Genomic DNA, 21018 nt, shown 5'->3' with positions numbered 1-21018 from the left:
TAAGTCCAGAGAAAATCAATAAAAAGGGTAGGCATCCTGTGACACTGATTTCCCAGAATGGTACATAAATTAATAGCCATACATAAATTAATAGCAGTACTCCAACTTTCTAGCACAGTTACCTTTCTTTCTACTTTCTCTCCCTTTCCCTCCTTTCTTTCTCTGGTTCTTGAGTCACCTATTTTACTTTCAGCCTCAATAAATTCTGATGATGGACAAAATGATCCAGAAGTATTTCTGCCCTAGACCAACTTTCCATTTCCTTGATCAAAGGAAGTAGATTCTTATCTTTAGGGTCTTACTTATTACATTAAAAAAAAAAAAAGATAGTTATTCTATGACTAGACAGGTGTTTAGTAGAATACTTGACCTCAAACTACTAATTTAACTGTGCTAATTGGGTTAGGTGAAGAAGTCCAGTCTTATGTCTAATCTCATTGTAGACAATAAAACAACTTGCCCCACATCAAAGAACTTGCTCCTAATTTAGTTAGGAAACAGAACATCTTCATTTAGACAGCAGCACTCTTTGAAAACTCTCTTAATGATAGGGGGACTATTTTATCAGGCTAGAAATTCACGTAAACTCGGTCATCTGTAACATTATTTTATAATTCAAAGATACAAGTTCATTGTATCATTGGAGGGCATTTAAAAGATTTTTATAATTTGTTAGATTGTTTACTTATTTGTTTTCAAGGTATCTACATTTTAAACTAGATACAGACTTGTGGCTTTTTCATTAGGTACTTTTGTGAAACATGTGACTCATGTAATCAAAATAAATTGCACAATCTTCTGCTTTCAAAAACCTAGCATTTATTTAAAACAAAAAGCCAGTTTTACCATTACCGAGACACACAGAGATAATATTTCACTTTAGTAAAATATATTCTACAAGAGAGTCACTGGATAAATTTTACTGCCTCTTGCCTCCTTTAGCTAGCCCAACTAAAAGCACTTACACCTCTCATTGAATGAAAGCTTAACTTCTAGTATTCATAGAAATTTCATTAATTATGCTTTTTAAAAACCATACTGTGCCCACATACTTTATTTCCTGATTATATAAACAGGCATGTTAATATTTAACATTTATCAGGAAAATGGTTCTGTCATACATAAGAAAAACTATGTGTTCTCCCCTACCCCTAATAGGTTCTTCAAGGCATTCGCTGCTAGAAGGTAGGTACTTACTTGATTACATTAGACAGTAAGTGATCTACCTGGATGATAATTCCAATATGTACTAATTTCTCTCTGGAGAATATTCTCTAGTAGATGCTATCTTTTAAAATGGTTTAATTTGAGAAATGGCAATCATGGAGTGGAGTCAAGATAGGGAAAACAGTTAAAAAGGAATTAGTAAATATAATATGCTCATTAAAAGCAAATAACAGTGAAACAAAATGTATCAAAACAATCCTCAACTATTTTGACTACTTATTATATGAACAAAAGAATACCCATTACTGCAAAGAGAATTGCATTGTGCTAGTAAATCAAGACTGGCCATCTCTGCTTGTTTGTAAAAGATAAAGATGTAATATTAGGAAGTTTGACTATCTCTGTAAGCCCTTAAACTCTGCCCAGAGGAAAATACTGCCCTCAAACTCAGGTAGGTCAGGTAATTTAATAGAGGAATAATGCTAAGCAGACAGCATCATAATATGAGAAACTTTATGCACCTACTGCTGGGTTTTCTTTCAACTTTTAGTCCCTCCTTTAAAAAGAATGAACTTCACATGAGAGGACAACACAGAGTGGTTAAAATCTGAGAAACAGTAAAGGAAATTTTTTCTCTTCAGGGCAAATTGTCATTCTGAACAAAATATATCTAAAGAAAACCAAAATACTTCTTTTTACAGACTCATTTTTGAACAGTTTCCCTATTAACATAGTGATTGCTATAATCTATTTCTTCTCTGTATATCTATAAATTTGACAATTAAGGTAAACATAATAATGATCCAACTTTCCAGTAAGATTACAGAATGTATAACAAAAGCAATATATGTTTAAAAAAGTATTTGTGTATTTAACCATATTTTAAATGAATTGCTTAAAAAATACATAGTTATTGCAAAGCATACTGTTAATTTCAATGTTCAGTATATCTGACCTTTGTAGAAAGATATAAATATTTAATAGACCTAATTTCCCATGACTATATTTACCCCTACTTTAAAATATATAAATGAAAGAGAAAAAAATCTTTCTTTAAAGTTGAAATCACTAATCATAATAATGATGAATTGGAGGTCTCCATGATGTTTAAATCTAAAAATTGTTTTGGGTTAAGCGAAGATTTTAGCAATAAAAGTAAAAACAGTACTTACTAATCACTTATTCAACAAGTATTTATTATGTGCCTACTGAGTGTCTGGCACAGGGCTGAGTACTAGATATACAGTGGTAAAAACAGTGGTATGTGGCAGAAGACAAACTAACCATTTTCCTATACTTAAAACTAATCGATTTTCCTATACTTAAAAAAAAATTTTTTTTTTTTAGTTTGCACAGGTTCTTTCATTAAGGGGCTGAGTCAGGATGGGGGTATTAACTGGGGGGGCGGTAGTTACAAGGTTGCAACCATTATTCAGGAGAGGGGGGATACCTAAAATAAAGGTGAGCTTCAAGATTTTTCATATGGCTATCAAACAAAGGAAGAAATGTTCATATACAAAGGTAAGATCTGGAGTAATCACTACAATGGCAGGTTTTTAGTTGGAAATGGCCATATACAAAGGGTGAAGTCAGTCTAGTCAGTTTCAGTAATTCTGAATATTAACGCTTTTGGCTAATTTAAAAGCATTTATATGATGTTTCAGTAATCGTTATTATTTGTTAATTCTTAACCTTTGGTTACGAATTCTCCCTCTCTGTTTCATAAAATTCCCAATCTTGGGAATGATCTGGATGTGGGATCTTTCTAGGTTCTTCATGCTGAAAAGGGGCATCGACATTATGAGGTAGAGAGGTGAAGCTAGTTGTCTTCTGGGTTCCAGGGCTCTTCTGGCATAGTAATAATTCAGAGACTTCGTTTTTCAGTCGGCCTCATTCTCTTCCAGCTAGGATATGTGTCTTGGCCCAGTGACTCCTCTCTCGCGCCGCCTTTTCAGCCACAGCCTGGTTTTCCAAGCTTCTACAGTGGCCTGGGGGTCAAGCGGCCCCTAAGTAGTCTCCCTCAGGCTACCGCGAATTGGAACCGGTGGCAGAGATTGAGGAAAAGATCGGGTAACACCGCATTCCCTGCCAGCGCCCTGGCGCTTGCCTTGAGACCATCCCCTGCTCTTTGCTCTGTGGGAATCATCACGCCAACGCCCAGCCCTCGTCCCACACAACTGGCAAACCCTCGGAGCAGGTGACAGCACCCTCCCAAGATGTCGGGATTCCACTAAAAAAATTTTATGGGAAAAACAAAACAAACCAAGTTCCTGAACTTCAGCTCTTAAAGAGTTTGAAATTTCTTATATTATTTTCTAGATCCTATAGCAAATCTTCCAAAAATAAGGTTATTAAAATGAAACTGCTCACACTCTGACTTAAAAGATGTACAGTAAACAAAAAAAACCTTTTATGTTTTATGTAATTCATTTCTCTGAGGTCTTCATAGTACGAGTACTGGGAAACACTTTTTTGGGGGAAGGAGGAAAGTGCACACAAAGAATTAAGGGTTTTGAGAGGGAAAATTCTAATAGATGACAAAAATCCAAACAAATCCAAAATTTATAATAGAATTTTTAATAGTATTCTCCTTCCAATTCTCATAACAAATTACCTTAGTGTGTTAGGTGGTATAAGAAATACCTATTTACAGTTATCATCTTAATTGTATCCACCACAGCTTTTGCTTTTAGTGGCCACAGAAGACATCCTGTCAGTTTATGGTTTATAGTCTGTTTACAGGAAAACTACTGTGAAGCTTTACCAAGGATCAAGATAGATAGTAGAAAAGGGGGTAGAAACATAAATCTGATGTGAATTCCAAAAGGAATTATTTAAAAATATTAGATCAATACAGACATTCTAATCCAGCAAAAGTAATCTCTGTGAGAAAAAATCTGAACTATCTGTAATTGTTATTATGAAATTGCTATAATGAGAAGATTCCAGTAAAATTCCAGGTAAACTTTGTCAGGGCACTCCTACATAGGTCCATACTATTGTATGAAAAGAATGCTAGCGGATCAAATACACAGGTCCTACAGATGAACCCTGTGATACACGTGTCATACTTGGGCATCCCTAAAGGCGTTTTCTGATTAGACATGTTAGTCCTGATGCTTCCCTTGACTATTTCAGACAATCCAAGATCTACTTTTGTGGAACTCCTATAGCTATGGTGATCACACACCTACGATTTTCAAAGCAGTCCCAAGTTTCCAATATTCTCTTCCTGGACTGACACTAACTAGCATTTTTAAAACTTGTCTTTCACATTTTACTTTCATTTCTGTCATACTATTTTTTTCTTTAAATCACTTTTTAAAACTTGGCTCATCCTAAGCAATATTATCCACAAAAACACGGATTTTATGAACTGGTTACATTACATAACTAATAAACTACAAAGTGTGCATCTGTGTAACATCCAAAAATCATTATATCACTCTAGTGGTAAGTGTACCATACTTTAACAAACACTGGCAAAACCACTGAAATGTAATAAATTTCAGTATGTTGGCATTAAAAGTGTACTGCTACCCTAATCCCTTGTACAGTATTTTTCAAGTGTAGATTTTGACTTTTAGTTTGGCAAAAATTTATTGAAAGCAGTAAGCTAAGCAGTGAGTTATCAGGAGACATCTGATTATACATCATCTAATTGTTCTCTAATTGTTTCAGGATTTTATGACTTGACACAGTTTCAGAGTGGAATGGCAAATAGGCTTATTTTCAAATAAACAGTGGAGGGTGTATGGAGTGATGTGTTGCTACTCTAAGCTTATCAGAAGAATATGTTGTGACTGACTGGGTGTTTTCTGCCTTGGATATAGGGGAAAAGAACTGCCTCATATATTTGCCATCCTTGAATTAAGTTAAGAGGTTAACAATTTGTAAAAGTTAAAAGAACTGTGGGGGATACTATGGATAAAGATGACTAATTTCAAAGCAAAAGACATAGAAGATAAGAAGAAATCATAACCATAATAGATACTGTCCATTCATTAACCCACAGCGCTCGACGTGGGGGGTCCACTGCTGAGCACTAATACATATGCTCAGATAGCTCCTTTCTTAAGCATCCACTGACTCCACCCTCCCCCTCCAAATAACCCAAACATACAGAAAAGAATATGCAATGTAAATATGCATGGACTATGTTTGGTACTGTGGTTTCAGAGGTAGCACTGAGGATAACACAGTATGTCGGTAAAAGAAGGGGACTTTGAGATGGGGTCTCTTTTTTTAAAAATTTTTTTATTTATTTCCTCCCCGCCCCCCCCCGTTGTCTGCTCTCTGTGTCTATTTGCCTTGTCTTCTTTCTCCGCTTCTGTTGTCAGCAGCACAGGAATCTGTTTCTTTTTCTTGCATCATCTTGTTGTGTCAGCTCTCCGTGTGTGCGGCGCCATTCCTGGGCAGGCTGCACTTTTTTTCGCCTGGGTGGCTCTCCTTACTGGGCGTACTCATTGCGCGTGGGGCTCCCCTACGCGGGGGACACCCCTGCGTGGCAGGGCACTCCTTGCACGCGTCAGCACTGCTCATGGGCCGGCTCCACATGGGTCAAGGAGGCCTGTTCAAACCTGCGGACCACCCATGTGGTAGACGGACGCCCTAACCACTGGGCCAAGTCCGCCACCTGAGATGGGTCTCTTAAGGGTAGACTGCCGTAAGTCTTGAATTGCCTACCCCTTGGCCAAACTAAGTAGTAAAAAAAAGGTAACATGATACATCTTTTAAAATGGCCCAGTCTCCAAGCTACCCAAGGAAGGGCATGAACACACTAAGAATACTCAGCACCAATAGTCTTATTTCCCCAACACAATTATGAGCTCCCTGAAAGTAGTCAATATAAACTCCACAGTGCTTACTTTGTATGAAACCTATTAATACGAACAAAATAAATATTTTGTCTACCAAACTAACAAGCTTTGGTAAAGAGGGTTTAGATAAAAAAAATAGGTGGTAGTTTAAACCAACTAAGGTAATCTATTCCTATTTGGAAGCAATATTTGAAGAATGATTCTAAAAGAGGAAACACTAAATATCTATTACTTTTGTCTACTTTCAGCTGTACCCAATAGTGAAGGCAAATGAAGGGAATAATTCTCATCCAAATGAAACTCTCTTGAACAGGTTCCCAGAAAACCCACAAAATAATCTGCTTTCAGACAAGAATGAGGCTGGGGCTAATGCCTTAGCAATCCAGAGAATATTTTCAGTGAGTGATGTGTACACAAAGGGTGCCAGGTAAATACATTTCAATTCACATTTTTTTCCTGGAATGAAAATTGCTTTAATATTTTAACATTCTTGGGGGACAGAAGAAGGAGATTTTTCTAATCAGGCCACATGCCTGGAAAATTCATGGAGAAAACAATTCATTACATACAAGAAAAGCTGGGCCACACTGGAAATCAGTATAAAGATATATCTTAGGGAAGCAGATTTGGCCCAACAGATAGGGCGTCCGCCTACCACATGGAGGTCCAAGGTTCAAACACAGGGCCTCCTGACCCATGTAATGAGTGGGCCTACATGCAGTGCTGATGTGCGCAAGGAGTGTCGTGCCACGCAGGGTGCCCCTTGAGTAGGGGAGCCCTACATGCAAGGAGCGTGCCCTGTAAGGAGAGCCGCCCAGCGTGAAAAAATTGCAGACTGCCCAGGAGTGGCGCCACAAACACAGAGAGCTGACACAGCAAGATGATGCAACAGAAAAAACGAGAAACAGATTCCAGGTGCCACTGACAAGAATACAAGCAGACACAGAAGAACACACAGCGAATGGACACAGAGAGCAGACAGCTGGCGGGGTGGGGGGCAGTGTGCAGAGAAGGGGAGAAAAATAAAAAAAAATAAATAAAAGATATAGCTTAGATTTTTTTCATATTTTAGAAAGAAAATGGCAAATATGCCCTTTATTTCCAACCTCTCTAACTCTTGTCTTTACTAAACAAGTCTGTAAAAGAGCAAGGTTTTGGGTCAAATTTGATCGTTCAGACATAAACTAAGGTGCTTAAAGATTTAAAATTACTAATATATAAAATGCTTACCAAAGTGTTAAGTCAAAGTAGGGGTTAAAAATGTGAATGCTTACAAGGGCCAGACAAATAACATAAATAAAATAAATCAATGATATTTCCTAAGTGGTACAGGGTAAAGCAGATGACATAATGCCTCATCTAAAGTGCTAGCTGATGGTTGCCATGTGGGCCCAGTGTTGCCTGATTCTCTTCCAACATTTTCAGAAAAGCTGCTTAGATTTTAAGGTGATAAATGCTTTTGAATGGTAGCAATGAATTTAAATTAAAAAAAAAAAAAAAAGGTGTGTGTGTGGGGAAACCTCTTCAGGACAAATTCTAAAGGCATAAATCAATAAAAATCTGTTTGAACAAACAGCATGGGCAAAAACAGTATGATGTCTAAGCACTGTAGCCAAATATATATGAAAAACTTGAATTTCTAGGCAGTATCAAGGGGACTTTTGATTACTGCTAACCTTTTCTATATACTACAAATTAAAATGGAAAAGGTACAAGCAGGCAAAAAGCAACACATAAGGAATAACATGAGTATATGATAAGGGGAGGCTCACGGATCATACAGGAGCTGGAAAGAACTCTTTTAGGGGACAAAGAATTTGAGCTTTAAGTAGAATATTTAAATAAAGGAGGAAGATGTGGTCAAAACATTAAGAAAGAAAGATGACACTGGTTTTAGTACAATGATGAAACCACTCTCACTTGCAAGCAAACCAGAAGTGGAAACAGAAGACGCATGAAACTACAGTATAAATCACTAGGGCCAACTACTGCTCTATTATTAGTTCTGTGCTTGGATCAAATATCAAAAGACTGAGGTATTAATTACTCATATCCACTTGGTCATTCTAAAACGTTTATATAATTTCTTTCACAGTTTTGCAGTTATGTTAATATTTATGTCTCCACTTGCTGATTAACCTTTCCCAAACATATGACCTGTAACCAAGCCCATTTACTGGCTTCAGGTTCCTTTGCCATTTAAAATTAACAAAGTTAATAGCCTCAGAACTATTACTTGACTGCTTATTTTTCAGGGGAAGGGTCAATCAGAAAGGTAAACTGTTTCTCATATTATCATACTTACACTTAGATAAATGCCAATTAGTTTTATAAGACTGAGACAAGTCTGGCATACCTCACTTTGTTGATTTCAGCACAATCACACTATTTAATAAATAAACAAGGCGTACCCTAAGATCAATGACTCTGTTGTCTAATCTTGTATCCTGGTTAACAGTAGCTCTTCCTTCCTAAAAAAAAAAAAAAAAAGATGAAAAGCAGATTTTACTCATTTTTTTAAGAACACAAAAACCACTTATAGGAGAGCAATGTTTACTTTTAAGTGAATATTGGGGTGAGATGTACTAATATTATGTCCCTTTCAAATTTCCTGAAATTATTTTACATTTACTCCGTGTATCTCCTTGTGCCACAAGATCAGGGATCCAAGAAAATGACAGAAACAATTAAGAATTGGGGCCGAAGACAAGTTAGTGTCAAAAGAAAGACATAGAAGGAAGAGAAATGAGAATGAACAGATGTTTATGCTTCCTCCACCCCAAGCTTTATCCCATTACTATTGGGACATCAGAAGAAGTAACCATCTGCATTTTTATTGATTCCTGGATTCTACCCACTATTCCCAGGTTGAAGAAACAGATGAAGGCTGACAAAGAGTAGCAGTTGTCAAAGCCTAATCTAGGGACCCCCGAAGGTCCCTGAGACCTTTTCAGGGAATCCATGAGGTCAAATCTGTTTTTCATAACACTACTTTTCCACTCTCATTATCTTATAAGTGTACTGGGGAGTTTTCCAGAGACTGCATGACGTGTGATACACAATAGAATAAATGCTGAGGGAGATATGAGAATCCAGTAGTCATCTATTAAGCCAGACATTACAAAGATTTGTAGACTATAAAACAATGACACTCATAATTTTAAAATTTTAAAATATTTTTTGTTTTGGAAAATAGTTATTTTTCATAAAAATGTTATTTTTATCATTTATATAAGAAAAATACATATGAGGATATTATTTTAATGAATTAATATTTAAAATTTTGTTTTAATTTCTAATACTATAAATATCAAGATATACCTACAGAAACAAAAGCTTGTGGAGCCCTAAATCATTTATAAAGGCATTCTAAGACCAAAAAGACTGAAGATTACTGATAGGAGTAAATTTTAAAAATGAAACTCAATTCAATTCATAGGCACCCTTAATACAAAAGTAGGGCATCAGGTTTTCAAACGTTTTGCAAGCTAAACATACAGAGGAAGCACAGTATTTCAAAAGCATATTTTTCACCTCTTCTCCTTCCACCTCAGGCCGGATGGCATCATCCAGTTGCAGAGGCAGGCGAGGTTCAGCCAAACTGATCACATAAATCTGAAAGTGAGACATTACCAAAAATAGTATGAAAAACACAAATCCTCATATATTTTGTTGAAGAAAATCTACAATTGAAATGTGAAGCACTATTTGTATACATCTTTAACTGAAGCTAGTTGTTAAAATCAAACAATATGATACCCATTTTTAATGGGGATTAAAAATAATTATTGGGGGTTGATGTAGCTCAAGTGGTTGAGTGCCTGATTCCCATGTACGAGGTCAAGGGTACAATCTCCAGTACCTCCTAAAAACAAACAAATGAACTAAAAGTAATTCTTAAAAAAAAAACAAAAAACAAAAGAGAGACGAGGGGAGAGTCAAGGTGAAGCACAGCAGAAACCAGGAACTGAGGTGGCTCAATTGACAGGGAACCTCTCTCCCCATTAGAGGTCTCCAGGATCAAATTCTGGTGAATCCTAGAGAAGAGAAAATAAGAAGAGAAGACAACACAGACAGCAAAAACATCAGGGCGGGAGGAGGGGAAGCGGGGAAAATAAATAAATCTTAAAAAAAAAACAAAAAAAGTAATTCTTGCCTACCTCTCTGGGTTGTTGGAACAGTCAAATGAGGTAACTTATATGCAAATACTTTTAAAACTTTAAGGTGCATACCAATATAATAAGTAATAACTAGGGTTAATATGGTTTATGACTAAATTTCAATAAAACTGGCTTTAATTAAAAAAAAAAACAAACAGTAAAAACTGAGGTTAAGGTTCTGTGTTAAAGCCTAGCTTTGTCACATAAAAGTTGTCCTTAGGCAAATCTCGCTTAACCGTGGAGAATCAACACTCTGTAAAATAAGGCTTGCTGTAAAAATCAAATAAAGTAACAAATGTAAAAACACTGCTATCTGAAGGCACTGTTAGCGTATTAGTTATTGTTAACAGCATTTGGCAGCGGACTTGGCCCAGTGGTTAGGGTGTCTGTCTACCACATGGGAGGTCTGCGGTTCAAACCCTGGGCCTCCTTGACCTGCGTGGAGCTGGCCCATGCACAGTGCTGATGCGCGCAAGGAGTGCCCTGCCACGCAGGGGTGTCCCCCGGGTAGGGGAGCCCGTGTGCCCCGGAAGGAGAGCTGCCCAGCATGAAAGTGCAGCCTGCCCAAGAATGGTGCCGCACACAAAGAGAACTGATACAACAAGATGACAACAAAAAGAAACAGATTCCTGTGCCGCTGTCAACAACAGAAGCAGACAAAGAAGATGCAGCAAATAGACACAGAGAACAGACAACCGGGGTGGTGGGGGTGGGGAAGGGGGGAGAAATAAATAAATAAATCTTAAAAACAAAAAACAAAAAAACAGCATTTGGCCATTTCTACCACTAGGAAGTAATTTAGTCTAACTCTATTATACCCTTCCTTCCTTTTCTCATTCTTTTCCAAGTATCCTTTCATTGCATTCTCTTGTCAATCATGTTACATTTCATGTCCTGCTGTTCTCCAGGTTGGGAGGTGCCACAGTCAGAGTGTGTTCCTTTATGTTGTTAAAATCCCTCAATATTCACTCACACAATTTCCCATTTTAGTGATAAAATCCTTAAATCCTTAAAATCCTTAAATCCTTAAAAAAGTTACCCTACTAGTTATCCTTAACTATACCTGGAAAACCTGGTAGGGCATAAAAGGGAAAAAGACATTAATTTAGTTAATTCAGGAAAGGCAACTAAATTCTTCTAGCTGGTAGAAAGATCACATTTAGCATTCAGTTCACACACTGAACTGAAAAAAAAATTGTCAGAGGGGTATTCCAGTTCTCCTCACAGTAAAATGGAATTATGTGTCACCATGCTATGTACCTAAGTTATAGGGTTTCTTTTTGATGAGTTAACAAAAACTTGTTTTCCAACCCAAGCTGGAGAACTGGACAACTGTACTTTTATAGCTAGTGGAAATTCACCATATCCTTTCATTAGCTTGTGAGCATTTTGATCCCTAGGACTTCATATAGGGCCTGGCATGATGTATATTTTCAGTAACTATTTCCTGGTTGAATAAATATATGGTAAGGGAGAATTATTTATTATAAGATTCTATTTAGTATGCAATTCGTCATGCTTTGTGAGATACTTTATGATTACTTTTATTATGGCAAAATTTGCCTATAATCTCCATCTCTCTCTCATATATACTAATGCATGTGTACCTACACTGAGGGGTGAAGATAGGAAGAGGCCATTCTTCCTTAGAGAGTACTCCTTAAGAGAAATTTAATGATCCATAATGCAGACACAAACGAGGCCTCAGTCTAATGATTGCAGGTTCAAATTTGCAGGGTTATTTCAGTTCTAAATATGTCTAAATTCACTCATGGTATTTAAAAGATCAATGATGATGAACACTTTCAATTTCTATGCCTTGAGAAGAAAGTAGATGGAGGATAAATCTTATAATAATAAAGAAGTTCCTGTTGGAATAAAAGACCAATAAGGTATTATTGTCTCTCGATTTCTCTACACTGTAAAGTATCAGCAATATAATGATTATAATGAAAATATAATAAGAATTAGTATAATTCATCAACCTTTAGAATTACATCAAAAGAAAATATACAGACTTGTTTTACACTTTCACTTGTAAACTGTTCACAAAAATGGCCACAATAATTCCTCCTATTACTACATGCATGTCCCTTTGCAATGATATTGCCTCTCCTCCTGTTAAGAGGTAGAATCTATTTCTCTACCCCTTATATCTGAGGTTTTTTTTTTTTTTAACACTTTAAAAAAAATTAAATTTAATATATCACATGGAAACATCTGAGTTTTGTCCCATGACTTGCTTCAGCCAGGGGAATATTTGGCAAAAGTAACATAAGCAGAAACCTGAAAAGTCCTTACACACCAAGGTTTCTCTCTCTTGCTGGGAACCCTCTGGCACCATGCGAACCAGCCTAGGATGGCTTACTGGATCAAGAGAGACCACAGGGAGGAAGGACTCAGGTACATCAATGAGGCAGTCAATGCCATATGGAATAGAGGAGAGCCCATTTCAGGCAGGTCCAGCCTCAATTTCCCCACTCACAGAATCATGCAAATAAATATTGTTTTAAGCTACTAAGTATTGGGGTTATCTGTTATATAACAAAAGCTAACTGATTCACTAATCAACTTATAAATCTGAATATTTTACATCAGTTCTAATTATTAAGAACAGATTCAACATGAAAAACTGTAAGAATGTTCTTACATCAATTTCTGTACATAATTTTTATTTTGAAAAAAAGTTACCTTTTGAACATGCAACTCAACATCCTGCTGTGTACAGCTTCCAATTTTCTGATTCACTTTTCTCACAACACCTTCTATATCCACGATACTCTCTTTGTTGATGCTGTAAAAAAAATTTTTTCCCCAACTTTAATCATCTCATCAGAGTTGTCAGAAATCATTTGATGTTTCAGCAGTAAAAGGTGAACACATTAAATCCTTCTTTAATATAGTAAGCCACTTGAGATAAAGCAAGTCTATTTAACCTACTTTCAGTAAGCTATTATGTAGCACACCTTGTGAGATTCCTTGAAGAGACGATTTTTTAGATGCCATAATTTAGTAACCATTTATAAAATACTTGGATATAAAAGGCAACAGTACCAGCACCGAATTGTGAAAACTGGGAGTCCTTCAATTATTTATAAAAGAATACTTCCCTCCTTATCTTTGAAAATTACCAAGATCAGCATTTCCTATAACTATAAACACTGGCTTCAACAAATGCAATTACTGGTATGTAATGGAATTAAATAATAGAAGAAGGTTAACCAAAAAGATTTCAAGGTATTAAGATGATATTAGGGTGTTCTTTTACAATTAAAAGCTCATCACTTATAGCCTACTGGTCTGTGTACTCTCACTCCAAAGAATGCCTATATGAAACTTAAAATATCCTGAGAGTAAAAATATAAATGCATCTCCTAGGCAGTTTAATCTTGTAACAAACTTGAATTTTAAACTCAAGACTCAAATCCTGAAATATAAAATTTATGAAGTAGCTTAGTAAACCTAACAGTAGACTATTTTTAGATCTCTAGTACATAACTAAGGGGAGAAAGGGTATAATCTAAAACAGTGGTACCCATACAAAATATACTAGTTTTCAATACTACTTTTATTGACAGAATATGTCACAATTTATTTAGGGGAAAGGATAATATTTAACTTTCACAGGAAAAATTCTGTTCGTTCTGGTGAGAAACTGGGTCCTTAGTAGTAGTTGTGCTATTAGATAACACTAGAAAAATCCGACAATGCTTAATTTACACAAGGGAACACCACAATCCATTTCAATGAACATCAACTCAGGGTTGGAAAAGGATCAAAATGAGTATAGCAGGTGAAAAGCAGTGGGGTAAGAAAAAAAAAACTCACTTCACTTTGCTAACCTGTCTAGAATTCTATCATATATCTGTTAACAATTACCTTTAAAAAAAAATCAACAATACACACAACTCTTGCCATTCTCATAAATCCCCTGCTCTAGAGCTAAACCTTAATAGCTAGCTAGAATCTTGTCTACTACAGGAACTCAGAGTTTTCTTTTTCTGGCCAAAAAGGAAGCTGGCAAACTAAAATAAAGCTCTTCTGAGACCTGAAGGGATAAAGAGGCTTCAGTTTACTGTTAGAAAGGCCTTCTAATCCTGAAAATCTAGTGTTGAATCTTTCTTCAATGTGACTATTACTTACCAGTTGCCTTACCCATTTGCATGAGTAACCTTGACACATGAGTATATGGTTCAGCTTTGTGAGAATCTGGCTTACTTACCTCACATTTCTATAAGGAAGTGTTTCTCACTGATCAGTGTACTGAAGCTGAAATACGGTCAAAGACATCTACCCAGGTTTGGCTGTAGGTCCAACTAAAAAAAACCAAAATTTTGTCTTCCTCTTCCCTCTGGTGTCAGTGATTCCTTCTATCTAGGACCTCAATCTTGGAACGGAGTCCACATTTTGCATTTTAATTCAATAGTGTTATGTGTTAAAACACTTGGCCAGCTAGATTAGAAAACCATCATTTTTATCATTGTTTCCAGTACCAAACAACTCACCTATACAATAACTTCTGAAAACATATTTCTTAAGGTAGAGACACTACTATTAATAGTTTTGGGGAAACGGACTTGGCCCGGTGGTTAGGGTGTCCGTCTACCACATGGGAGGTCCGCGGTTCAAACCCCGGGCCTCCTTGACCCGTGTGCAGCTGGCCCATGCGCAGTGCTGATGCGCGCAAGGAGTGCCGTGCCACGCAGGGGTGTCCCCCCCATAGGGGAGCCCCACACGCAAGGAGTGCGCCCCGTAAGGAGAGCCGCCCAGCACGAAAGAAAGTGCAGCCTGCCCAGGAATGGCGCCGCCCACACTTCCCGTGCGGCTGATGACAACAGAAGCAGACAAAGAAACAAGACGCAGCAAATAGACACAGAGAACAGACAACCAGGGGAGGGGGGGAAATAAATAAATAAATCTTAAAAAAAAAAAATAGTTTCTATTATCAAACATTAGCCTAGTCTTTTTTTTTAAAGATTTTTTTAAAAATTGAGCATTGAGTTATATATTTGGAAGTGGTCAAAAGGGCAAAGTTTAGGCTGTATGTTATAAGGATAAAAAAACAAAAAACAAAACAACACAGGATTGAATAACACAGTCTGAGTATAACATAAACCCTACTATAAAGATGGACTATAGTTAATAGTACAATTATAAAAATCTTCCTTCACAAATTGTAATAAATGTACCACATTAAAGCAAAGTATTAAAACAGGGTGGTAGACGGTAACTGTATTTTATGCATGACTTTTCTGCAAACCGACAACTTCTCTAATTAGAAAAAAAAGGAGAAAAAGAGGCTATTGAATCAATCAGAAAAAGGCAGGATTAATTAGGTATAGAGCATGCTTACAACTAAATTTTCTTTGCACTTCCAATCTCACTATTTCCTTGTAATGTACCCAGTAGCTATATGCTTAACAGAATATTTAGATATTTGTAAAATCATTCCGTGATTTTTTTAAACCTTGCTTAACTCAGCTCTAATATCTCCACATTTCCAACTACATATGTTATCTACTTCTAACCTATACCTATACCTATCTATTTTTAGATATGGATGAATTCATTAGAGGGGGAAAAACATTACAACAAAAGAAGGTCAGATTTATGAAAAAAGGCTAGACTAGAACTGGTAAAGGTTAAATGAGGGTTTCATCTGAGGGTGGGGGGCAGGGAATAAAGTAAATAAAAGACATGAATATTTGGGTAAGCAACTACCAGTAGAAGAATAAAATTATACTTTGTGGAAACACAGTATAATTAGTATGACTTAAATTGGCATTGCATGTTAAGACGTAAAATATGTTGAATACTTAAAAGAGTGTAGGGAGCAAGGGCATACGGGAATCCCCTATATTTTTTATGTAACATTTATGTAATCTAAGTACCTTAAAAAAAAAAAAAAAAGTAGAGAGCAGATGAGGCACAAGCGGTCTACCGCTTGCTTCCTACACAAGAGGTCCTGGGTTTGGTTTCTGGTGCCTCCTAAAAACAAACAAACAACAAACAAACAAGCAAACCAAAAAACCAACTTCACGGGAGCTGAGGTAGCCCAGTAGTTGTGTGCCGGCTTCCCACATACAAGGAAGTCCTGGGTTTAATCCCTGGCCTCTGTACCTCAAAAAACAAACAAACAAAAAATGTATATATACTAAGTACAAACCAGCGATACAGTTGCAAAAGACCTTGACCAAAAAAGACAAACATCAAATACAAAAGAGTTTAACAGCTAAGTGATTTCAAAATGAGTTAGGAGGTTATTTCAGAGGTTAACACTTATCCATGTCTCAGACAGCTCTCATTGCCACTGTGAACAAAGCCTCATATTGGGGTGCTCCTGAAGGCTCTAGAGCCACTTGGACACTACAGGTAAGGCACACAAATCCCTTGAAATCAGCACCCTGTTGGTGGGCTTAGCTTGGAATATATGACAACCTATCTCCCCAATGTAACAGAGTTAGACTCATTTATAATTTCCCTACATGTGATTCTTCTACTCCTTTTATTTCAGCCTATAATTAGCACTATGCCCATTAAATATATGTATCAGAGACTTAAATCTTCAGTCTGATCATAGACTGGCTGAGCACTCAATTTCAGGAGTTGTGCCCAATACTTACTCTCCAAATCTGCCAACTCGCCCAGGGCAGCTTTTAACAAAATGATGATGATGGATAACCCCCATCCAAAAAACAGAGTATTTACAATCGCAAGCAAAATAGTTCCTTCCGCCTGTCCTGTTAAGATCTAAGCCCCCTTTCAATCTGAGGCACAGTGGGCATAACCATTCCCAAATCGTCAAGGTTGAGGAATGAACAAACATAAAGGAGGAATGCAACTATGGACAAAGTAAACTTATTAATATTGTAGTAATGGATGAACATGTAACCATGTTATAAACGTAGTGGTTGCCAGAAGTTCTGAGGGGAGGGGGAAGGAATAACTGGTGGAATACAGAACATTTTTAGGGCATTAGAATTAAGTGTAGGGAAACGGACTTTGGCCCAGTGGTTGGGGCGTCCGTCTACCATATGGGAGGTCCGCGGTTCAAACCCCGGGCCTCCTTGACCCGTGTGGAGCTGGCCATGCACAGCGCTGATGCGCGCAAGGAGTGCCGTGCCACGCAAGGGTGTCCCCCGCGTGGGGGAGCCCCACGCACAAGGAGTGCGCCCGTGAGGAAAGCCGCCCAGCGTGAAAAGAAAGAGCAGCCTGCCCAGGAATGGCGCCGCCCACACTTCCCGTGCCGCTGACGACACAGAAGCGGACAAAGAAACAAGACGCAGCAAACAGACACCAAGAACAGACAACCAGGGGAGGGGGGAAGTTAAATAAATAAATAAATCTTTAAATAAATAAAAAAAAAAATTTAAAAAAAAAAAAAAAAAAAAGAATTAAGTGTAAACCACAGTGTAAACTATAGACCTTGGTTAGTAGCAATGCTTCAATATTTCATCAATTGTAACAAATGTACCAAATTAGTTACATGATGTTAAGATCTTACTAATAGGAATATGTGCAAGGGGGGTACATGGGAATTCCTCACACTTTCAATGGAACTTTTATGTAATCTAAAACCTCTTTTAAAATAGTTACATTAAAAAGGAAAAATTTGATACTAATGTCAAAAAAGTGTACATACCACAGCTTGACTGCTATCATAGAGAACCTAACAAACGTGAATGAATACAAAAAGTGCAAAAACTGGGTGAAAAGGTTAACAATGGACTGCTGCAGTTCTTCAAGGCTTTCTGCCCTGGCCTGATGGCAATGAATCTAGCTGCATAGAAGAAACCTGTGCCAGTGACCCTACTAAGAAACAACAGACACAATGGTATTTTAAGGGCCTGAAATAGGCAAACAATGGGACAAGCTGTAAGGTGCCTGAAATGCTGTTTGGTTGGGTAAGACAAAACTGTACTCTCTGCTGTATTTGATAAAGTACAATGTTTACTCATGTTAATAGAATCTGTAATATTTTTGGAATATTAAAAATCTTTTATCCCTCAATGAGATGTGTTAATTAGGAAAGGTCCTTCATGGGATTAGGAGGACCTCCAGCAGGCTGCTTTAAAAAATTAAAAAAGAGGGAGAAGGTGGATATTGACTTAGCCTGTGAATTGGATGTGGCCCCAGGTCCACTGAAGATGCTAAAAGCACTATACAAATTGGGGAAAATGAGATTGTTTTTGATTGAGTACTGGCCTATATAGCCTTGTTGGATGGTAATATTAAGCCCATGAGAAATGAAAGTATTTATTAAATGTCTGCTAGTTGGAAGTCTTATTGTTTGTTGTTGCAGTTATGATTATGTATAAAATGCTTGAATACTAATCAGAACTTTAATAATGAAACATATTGTGTACTTAAGTGATTTGATGAACTGTGATATATAAATGTACCTTGTTGAATGTATTGAGAAAAAATTTAATGAGTATTGTTCAAATCTAAAAGTGAAAATATCACGCAGGAAGCTTTGTTAATCAGTGAAACGTCATTTGTATAGACTTTGCAAAAAACAAAAAGGGGGAAATGTGGGAAACTGGCTTACCTGTTCCTTATTGTAAATGTTAACCTGTTCTACTGTAGATGTTGCAGTTGTTCCCTATTATTGTAGATGATTTTGCAGTTCTAACAACAAACAGCTGCTTGGTAGTTTTCAATAACTACAAGGTGGAAACTAGGGTCAAGGTTCTGAGTTCCAGAAGCTGTGAGTCCCTTGGTCCCATCTTTATCTCCTCTCTCATGTCTCTCTCTCTCTCTGTCCTTCATTTCATAAAGTTCTGCGTTGCCTTCCCTTGGAGCTGACCTATTGTAAGCTGACTGCAGCAGCCAGCAAGACTTAAAATATGCCTGCGTAGATGGACTTTTCCCTCAGGTGCTCCTACTCTTGTCCATGAGATGATGCCGCCTCAGGTAGCTGCTGGTCCCAGGAGGGAGGGAGACAGGAGGAGCAGATTAGGACTCAATTCACAACTTGGACCCAAGCCTAGATGAGCCAAACTCTAGCTGACGTACAAGTGTATGACTGAGAAATCAATGCTTATTGTTGTCTGCCTTTGAGTTCTGAGGTAGTTTGTTAGACAGTATTTTGTGGCAATAACTGACTAATAAATTCTTATGCTTAAGAAACGTTGTGAAATTTAAAAAAAAATCCTTAAATTCAAAGGTATCATATGACTAAGAAAGGGATTTGAAATAAATAAGTTTATTTATTCTTCATCACGTACACGCTGTAAAGAAATAAAAAACAAAAAAACAAAAAAACAGCCAGATACACAAAATTTAACTATGAAATATTAAGAGTTGATTTCAAGTCAATATTGTTCTCTTCAAAGTGACTGTTTCTGGGACGGAGGCAGGAACTACCAACACATTTCAATATCAGCACTACTCAAAACAATTTTAAAACTTCTCATCTGCAATGCCTCTTGGTTTTGTCACACAAATCAGTCTTTTTTTGGGCAGTTCCATTTATACCTACTGTTTACTAACTCTTCAGAAATCTTAAGACCATGACAGAACTCTTGGTAAAGGAAAGCTAATGAAGAAAAATGAAGAGAAGGGTGTTATACAAGTCAAGGAAGTAAGGTACCTGAAATAGGAAGGAATAATAACATAGCAAATAGACATGAGTAGTCATCTCCAAACATTTTTTTTTAAAAAGATTTATTTATTTATTTAATTTCCCCCCTTCCCCCGGTTGTCTGTTCTCTGTGTCTATTTGCTGCGTCTTGTTTCTTTGTCTGCTTCTGTTGTCGTCAGCGGCAGGGGAAGTGTGGGCGGTGCCATTCCTGGGCAGGCTGCACTTTCTTTTGCGCTGGGTGGCTCTCCTTACGGGGCACACACCTTGTGCGTGAGGCTCCCCTACGCGGGGGACACCCCTGCGTGGCACGGCACTCCTTGCGCACATCAGCACCTGTGTGGCACGGCACTCCTTGTGCACATCAGCACCGCGCATGGGCCAGCTCCACACGGGTCAAGGAGGCCTGGGGTTTGAACTGTGGACCTCCCATGTGGTAGACGGACGCCCTAACCACTGGGCCAAGTCCGTTTCCCTCCAAACATTTTTGATAATATGATTTGCCCTATGAATAAAAAATTTGGGCAGTTACATACCCAATATATGTACACTTTATTTATAAGTTATATACATATAATAACTAATTATTATATTTAGGCAAATATAAACTCTGGGCAATGTTCACGGTTAGCAATCGTGAATACAAAACTATACTTCAAATATTGCTGATAATTTCTAGTTTAGGGGAACTGATGACTTACTACATCTGATTATCTTTTATTATTTTTAAGCTCAATCTGTAGCTGACACAAGAACTTACTCCAAAAAACAAACAACTCACTTTAGGAGTAAAAGTATCAGCATTAACATTTTGTTCTTGCATTTTTTAGTTTTATTCTCAATTTATGGCTTTTTTTGTAGAAATCCTTTTAAGTCAGGTGTACATTTTCTGCGGGTCAGTTTATTAAAATAATATAACCTCCCCAAATCAGTTACCTAGACATAGTAAACTGCAATTGGTTTTTATATAGTGAAAGTGAACCAAAGAGTAAGGGTCCCAGGGTTGGCTCCTTTGCATTACTGCACTAGCTTACACTTCCTTCAGAGTACCTCACGTACTATAGGAGACAGGTGACCTGAGATGCAATCCAAGTGAAAGACTCATTGTTTATCCATAAATTAACGATAAGAAAGCCTCACCTTCTTTCTTACCTTTTAGATAAAGGAAGGGAGAAAGAGATGAGGAAGGAAAAGAAAAAAAGAAAAATAAATGGAAGTTTAATTATTTTCTTTCTCTCAGTGGGTAATTCTGAGCAATCAAACTTTGGAGACCACTGGGGTAGAGAAC

The 21018-nt window shown here is 37.2% G+C and overlaps 1 protein-coding gene across 1 annotated transcript in view; it reads right to left on the bottom strand.

The window, feature by feature from the left end:
* The window catches only part of DARS1 (aspartyl-tRNA synthetase 1), a 75684-nt gene that overhangs the window by 18555 nt on the left and 36111 nt on the right, over positions 1 to 21018 (bottom strand). The window contains exons 5-7 of the mRNA XM_058301031.2: positions 12839 to 12941; positions 9522 to 9602; positions 8399 to 8458 (exon numbers count right to left, since the gene is read on the bottom strand). Coding sequence (XP_058157014.1) covers positions 8399 to 8458; positions 9522 to 9602; positions 12839 to 12941 — 244 coding nt within the window. The remainder of the gene's footprint in view (positions 1 to 8398; positions 8459 to 9521; positions 9603 to 12838; positions 12942 to 21018) is intronic.

Source organism: Dasypus novemcinctus, chromosome 7 (assembly GCF_030445035.2).
Source record: "Dasypus novemcinctus isolate mDasNov1 chromosome 7, mDasNov1.1.hap2, whole genome shotgun sequence".
NCBI lineage: Eukaryota > Metazoa > Chordata > Mammalia > Cingulata > Dasypodidae > Dasypus > Dasypus novemcinctus.
This window is presented reverse-complemented; position numbering and strand designations above follow the sequence as displayed.